The sequence below is a fragment of the Nerophis lumbriciformis genome, linkage group LG15 (genome assembly GCF_033978685.3).
Source record: "Nerophis lumbriciformis linkage group LG15, RoL_Nlum_v2.1, whole genome shotgun sequence".
In the NCBI taxonomy this organism is placed as follows: Eukaryota; Metazoa; Chordata; class Actinopteri; order Syngnathiformes; family Syngnathidae; genus Nerophis; species Nerophis lumbriciformis.
In genome coordinates, this window is record NC_084562.2 from 20,201,762 (window position 1) to 20,208,989 (window position 7,228).

Below are 7,228 nucleotides of genomic sequence, written 5' to 3' on the forward strand. Positions count from 1 at the left end.
TTATCTTCTGCCAAAATGTGAGTAAAAAAGATGACCTTTTACTGAAATGACATGGACACGACAGCTTAATAGGGTGTGTGGGTGTGTGCGTGTGCGTGTGTGTGTGTGCAAGAGGTAAATAAATACAATTGCAGTATTTTTAATATTGCGGAGAAAAAACAACTGAAGTATAATTTAGTGTTAAAATTAATTTTGTGTCATATTGTTATAGACTTACTAAACCCTGTATATCACATCTTTACTCGGTGCCCCACCTGCACCTTCGTCTACTGTCCACTAGATGCCACTGTGATACAATAATTGCACTGCATGAAGTTCAGTACAGTACATGTATGTGGTTTCTTTTACAGTTGGACTTCCACCTCAATTGTTCTGACGGCCACATTTCCAGAAAGCTAAGGACCAAGGGTACATACTTTTCCCTGTATTCTTATTCTTTTCACTTTCATTCTTATTTTGAGAATCAGTGTCTACTTTGGACATTTGTTCTTGGTCTACAGCAGTGGTTTTCAAACTGTTTTCACCAAGTACCGCCTCAGAAAACACTTGACTCTCCAAGTACCAGTAATGACTAACATTAAAATACAGTAGTGTAGTAGGCCAGTTTAAGAAGTATATTAAAGTATTAGGCAATTGTAACATTACACATAGTTTGAACAGTAACACTGTTTGAATATTTTGTTAAGTGATTATTTGGCGGACCACTAGTTTGAGAATCACTGGTCGACGGTATTTCTTCTGTATGATACAATTTTCGAGAAAAAAAAAAGTGTGGACGCTGGCTTTTAGGAGGTTCAAATGTCAATGCAAGGATCTGTCAATGTGTTTACACTTGTCAAAGCTCCTCAATACAATTTGATTTCAAAGCCTCACCTCATTACAACAAAATTTTCACAAAAGTTATCCTTTTTTTTAATTTTTTTTAATCAAACTTAAATATAATTTGATGAATGTTTTGTACAAAACCAAGATCATGGGAAATAAATTTTTCTTTTTTTTGTGCAAAATAACAAAAAATAAACATACATTTTGACTTTTTTTTTTTTACATCTCTGATCACAGTATAAGCGTTCCTGAGAAGCGGTAGAAAATGGATTAGAAAGGACAGATTTAAAAAAATAATAATATAAAAAATAAATACAATTAAAAAAAAATTTTTTTTACTTGGGACTTCCCGCGGGCCGGATTTTGGACTCCTGAGAAGTGGTAGAAAATGGATAAGATAGGATAGATTACAAAAAAAAATTATGAAAACATAAATACAATTTAAAAAATACATTTTTTTTTACTTGGTGTCAGGCTTGTCCCTGACAGTTTGGTCATGTTTTAGTTTTTACTCTGTGTCTGTCTTTATTTCCTGTCAGCGCTCTTATTTTGTCTTTATTTCCTGCTTGTATCCCTGAGTGCTTTTTTCCCTCAGCTGTGGCTGATTGGCACCTGGCCACACCTGGTGTCAATCAGCCAGCTACTATTTAGTCCTGCTTTGCCCTCCAGTCTGGGCTGGAGTATTGTCCCTAATGATTGTCAATGTCATTAGTACTTGTCGTTGTAGCTGTGTCTACTTCTCTTCACTCTGCTCATGTCATAGTTCCTTCGTGTCACAGTAAGTGTTTTTGTTTCTTGTCCACAGTTAGCCTTTGTGCTAGTTTTTGTTCATAACCAAGTTTGTTCTCCTTTTGTTTGTACCCTTTTGTTTGTTCTTGTTTTAGTGTTAAATTAAATCATGTTTTCCTGCACCAAGCCTGCCGTCTCTGCATCTTGGGGTTCGTCACCAACACACTGTGACACTTGGGACTTCCCGCGGCCCGGATTTTGGACGCTGGCGGGCCGGATTCAGCCCACGGGCCGTAGTTTGGTTTAGAGAATGTTGTCGTTATATTCAGGAAAATTATTTGAATGCAGGAATAAATCATGAAATAAATAATGATTAAATAATTAAATCAAATATTTCATTCATAATTTAAAAAATAATGTACTTTTACATTAAATAAATTGACAAATAACACATTTGTGTATTCAATCTCAATTATAATTATTGACAGGCGTGGTGGTCTCGACTGTTGTACTCGCTGACAAATTTCACTTCAAAATACACCTTGATGGGACAACTGCTACCAAGTTTTGAGCAAGTAAATGACATACACTCAAAGTAAAGTTGAAATAATGTGCTAACATTAGCATTCATCAATTACCAAGTGTGTACTTACAAATTTAGCATAAAAAAGCTAACATAACGGTTATTATCCACAAAATATTTGATGCTGAGTTGAGTTTGCAAAAAAAGCTAGCATGCTAAAATTAACATCCATCAATTACAAAATTAGCAATTAAAAAGCTAGCAACAGGTAGCATCCATCAAGTGACAAAATGTTGAGGTGTATACCTGTAAAATTAGCAAAAAAAGCTAGCATACATCAAGTACCAAAATATAGCTGAGGTGTATCCCTACAAAATTGGTTTAAAAAAAGCTTGGATGCTAAAAAGGTATGACCCATTAAGTGACAAAATATTTGACGCTGATGTGTATACCTGTAAAATTAGCAAAAAAGCTAGCATGCTAACATTAGCATGCATCAAGTACCAAAATATGACTGAAGTGTATCCCTACAAAATTGGCTTAAAAAAGCCTGGCTGCTAACAGGTATCATCCGTCAAGTGACAAAATATTTGACGCTGAGGTGTATATCTATGAAACTGGCAACAAAAAAAGCTAGCATGCTAATATTAGAATGCTGACGTGACACGGGCCGTTAAAAAACTAGCTTCGGACAACAAATGGCCCCCGGGCCACACTTTGGACATCCTGAAATAGAATTATTGCATTTATGCAAGTTCACGTGGTAAATTACTATTTTGGGTGTAACCATGAAGTTGCCATTTGGGTCAAAACATGAAGTTCACCATTTTGGTTCAAAACATGGTAAGTTACCATTTATTGTGTAACCATGAAGTTGCCATTTTGGGTCAAAACATGGCAAGGCACCATTTCAGGTGTAACCATGAAGTTAAAGTTTTGGGTCAAAACAAGGTAAGGGACCATTTCGGGTGTAACCATGAAGTTACCCTTTTGGGTTAAAACATGGTATGTCACCATTTCGGGTGTAACCATGAAGTTATCATTTTGGATCAAAACATGATAAGTTACCTTTCGGGTGTAACCATGAAGTTATCATTTTGGGTCAAAACATGGTAAGATACCATTTTAGGTCTAACCATGAAGTTCACCATTTTGGTTAAAAAAACAGTAAGTGACCATTCCCGGTGTAACCATGAAGTTACCATTTTGGGTCAAAATATGGCAAGTTACCCTCTTGGGTCTAAATATGGTAAGTTACCATTTTTGGTCAAAACATGGTAAGTTAACATTTTGGGTCTAACCATGAAGTTACTATTTTGTGTCTGAACACAAGTTATCATCGGGGTCTAAACCTAAAGTTACCATTTTGTGTCTAAACATAAGTTATCATCGGGGTCTAAACCTGAAGTTACCATTTTGTGTCTAAACATAAGTTATCATCTGGGTCAAAACCTAAAGTTACCATTTTGGGTCTAACCATGAAGTAACCATTTTGGGTCCAAACATAAGTTATCATCGGGGTCGAAACCTAAAGTTACCATTTTGTGTCTAAACATAATGAGTTATCATGGGGGTCTAAACCTAAAGTTACCATTTTGGGTCAAAACATGGTAAGTCACCATTTCAGGTGTAACCATGAAGTTACCCTTTTGGGTCAAAACATGGTAAGTTACCATTTCCGGTGTAACCATGAAGTTACCATTTTGGGTCAAAACATAGCAAGTTACCCTTTTGGGTATAAACATGGTAAGTTACCATTTTCGGTCAAAACATGGTAAGTTACCATTTTGTGTCTAAACATAATAAGTTATCATCGGGGTCTAAACCTAAAGTTAGCATTTTGTGTCTAAACCTGAAGTTACCATTTTGTGTCTAAACATAAGTTATCATCGGGGTCTAAACCTAAAGTTACCATTTTGTGTCTAAACATAATGACTTATCATCAGGGTCTAAACCTAAAGTTATCATTTTGTGTGTAAACATGGTAAGTCACCATTTCAGGTGTAACCATGAAGTTACCCTTTTGGGTCAAAACATGGTAAGGGACCATTTCAGGTATAACCATGAAGTTACCCGTTTGGGTCAAAACATGGCAAGTTGCCCATTTGGGTCTAAACATGGTAAGTTACCATTTTGGGTCAAAACATGGTAAGTTACCATTTTGGGGTCTAACCATGAAGTTACCATTTTGGGTCTAACAATGAAGTTACCCTTTTAGGTCAAAACATGGTAAATTACGATTTTGGGTCTAACCATGAAGTTACCATTTTGGTTCAAAACATGGTAAGTTACCATTTTGGGGTCTAACCATGAAGTACCATTTTGGGTCTAACAATGAAGTTACCCTTTTAGGTCAAAACATGGTAAGTTACCATTTTGGGTCTAACCATGAAGCTACCCTTTTGGGTCAAAACATGGCAAGTTACCCATTTGGGTCTAAACATGGTAAGTTACAATTTTGGGTCAAAACATGGTAAGTTACCATTTTGACGTCGAACCATGAAGTTACCATTTTGGGTCTAACCATGAAGTTCACCATTTTGGTTCAAAACATGGTAAATTACCCTTTCGGGTGTAACCATGAAGTTACCATTTTGGGTCTAATCATGAATTTCACGATTTTATTTCAAAATATGGTAAATTACCATGAAGTTTCCATTTTAGATCCAAAAAAAGTTACCATTTTGGGTCTAAACACAATAAGTTATCATCGGGGTCTAAACCTAAAGTTACCATTTTGTGTCTAAACATAATAAATTACCATCGGGGTCTAAACCTGAAGTTACCAAATCACATTAATATTAATACATCTTGCTGAATAAATATATATCTGAAAATGATCTAAAATAAACCAACCTGTTTTATGAGAATAAGTCCTTGATCTCCCAGTGAACAGTTAAAGTTGGCCGTCATTACTTCTCCTCCCACTCAGCCAGACCCATAAAAACATTTCACTTCACTTCCAACAAAAATCTTCCTCTAAAAGCAGCAGAGATGGCGCTCACTGTCCCCGGCACTCAAGGCTCAACTTACCCGGACATCGTGGAGCTGAACGTGGGCGGCCAGGTGTACGTGACCCGGCTGGACACCCTCACCGCGGTGCCAGACTCTCTCCTGTGGGCGAAGTTCAGCCAAAGTTCCCCGGAAGATTTGCCCAAAGACAGCAAGGGCCGCTTCTTCTTCGACCGCGACGGCTTTCTGTTCCGATACATTCTGGACTACTTGCGGGACTCTGAGCTCTTTTTGCCGGAGTTCTTCAAGGAGAGGCGGCGGCTCCAGAAGGAGGCGGACTTCTTCCGACTGCCGGAGCTGTCCAAGCGCCTCGGCGAGGAGGACAGCTCCCTCGCGGAGGACAGCACGGAGCCGGAGGACGCGGAGCTCCCCAGCCCGGCCACGACCCCTTCCTCCTCGGACAGAACGCCGCACTCGCCCGGGTCCACTTCCGGGTACATCACCGTGGGCTACCGGGGCAGCTACACCGTCGGCAGAGACATCCAAGCGGACGCCAAATTCCGCCGGGTGGCCCGAATCACCGTGTGCGGCAAGATCTCCCTCACCAAGGAAGTCTTCGGGGACACTTTGAACGAGAGCCGAGACCCGGACCGACCCCCGGACAAGTACACGTCCAGGTACTACCTCAAGTACAACTTCCTGGAGCAGGCGTTCGACCGGCTGGCCCAAGCTGGCTTTCACATGGCGGCGTGTAGCTCCACCGGGACTTGTGCCAACAGCGACCCCGGGGAGGACAAGATGTGGACCAGCTACACCGAGTATGTTTTCAGCCGGTAACTGCTCAAAATGGTAACTTCAGGTTTAGACCCCGATAGTAACTGATGTTTAGACACAAAATGCTAACTTAATGGTTAGACCCAACATGGAAGCTTATAATGTGTATAATGTTAGTGGTAACTCCTCGTTTTTGGACCCAAAATTGTACCTTTTTTGGACCCAAATGGTAACTTCATGGTAATTTACCATGTTTTGAACCAAAATAGTGAACTTTATGGTTAGACCCAAAATGGTAACTTACCATGTTTTGACCCAAAATGGTAACTTCATGGTCACACCCGAAATGGTCACTTACCATGTTTTGACCAAAAATGGTAGCTTACTTACACCCGAAATGGTAACTTACCATGTTTTGTCCCAAAATGGTAATTTACCATGTTTTGACCCAAAATGGTAACTTGATGGGTACACCCGACATGGTAACTTACTTACACCCGAAATTGTAACTCACCATGTTTTGACCCAAAAGGGTAATTTCATGGTCACACCTGAAATGGTGACTTACCACGTTTTGACCCAAAATAGTGAACTTCATGGTTCGACCCAAAATGGTAACTTACCATGTTTTGACCCAAAAGTGGGAACTTCATGGTTACACCCGAAATGGGAACTTACCATGTTTTGACCCAAAATGGTAACTTCATGGTTACACCCGGTAACATGGTAACTTACTTACACCCGAAATGGTAACTTACCATGTTTTGACCCAAAATGGTAACTTCATGGTTACACCCGGTAACATGGTAACTTACTTACACCCGAAATGGTGACCTACCATGTTTTGACCCAAAATAGTGAACTTCATGGTTCGACCCAAAATGGTAACTTACCATGTTTTGACCCAAAAATGGGAACTTCATGGCTACACCCGAAATGGGAACTTACCATGTTTTGAACCAAAATGCTGAACTTCATGGTTAGACCCAAAATGGTAATTTACCATGTTTTGACCCAAAATGGGAACTTCATGGTTACACCCGACATGGTAACTTACTTACACTCGAAATGGTAACTTACCATGTTTTGAAACAAAATGGTGAACTTCATGTTTGGACTCAAAATGGTAATTTACCATGTTTTGAACCAAAATGGTGAACTTCATTGTTAGACCCAAAATGGTAACTTTCCATGTTTTGACCCAAAATGGTAACTTCATGGTTATACCCAAAATGGTAACTTACCATGTTTTGACCCAAAATGGTAACTTCATGGTTACACCCAAAATGGTAACATACCATGTTTTGACCTAAAAGGGTAACTTCTTGGTTAGACCCAAAATGGTAACTTACCATGTTTTGACCCAAAATGGTAACTTCATGGTAACTTACTTACACTCGAAATGGTAACTTACCATGTTTTAAA

General features: G+C 39.2%; 1 protein-coding gene across 1 annotated transcript; it reads left to right on the forward strand.

Annotated features, from left to right (window-relative positions):
• Positions 1-4,994: 4,994 nt before the first annotated feature.
• On the forward strand, positions 4,995-5,942 carry LOC133615884 (BTB/POZ domain-containing protein KCTD12-like). The gene has a single exon (XM_061974750.2). It carries the CDS (start codon positions 5,072-5,074, stop codon positions 5,864-5,866), a length of 795 nt encoding a protein of 264 aa, XP_061830734.1. The 5' UTR covers positions 4,995-5,071; the 3' UTR covers positions 5,867-5,942.
• Positions 5,943-7,228: the final 1,286 nt, after the last annotated feature.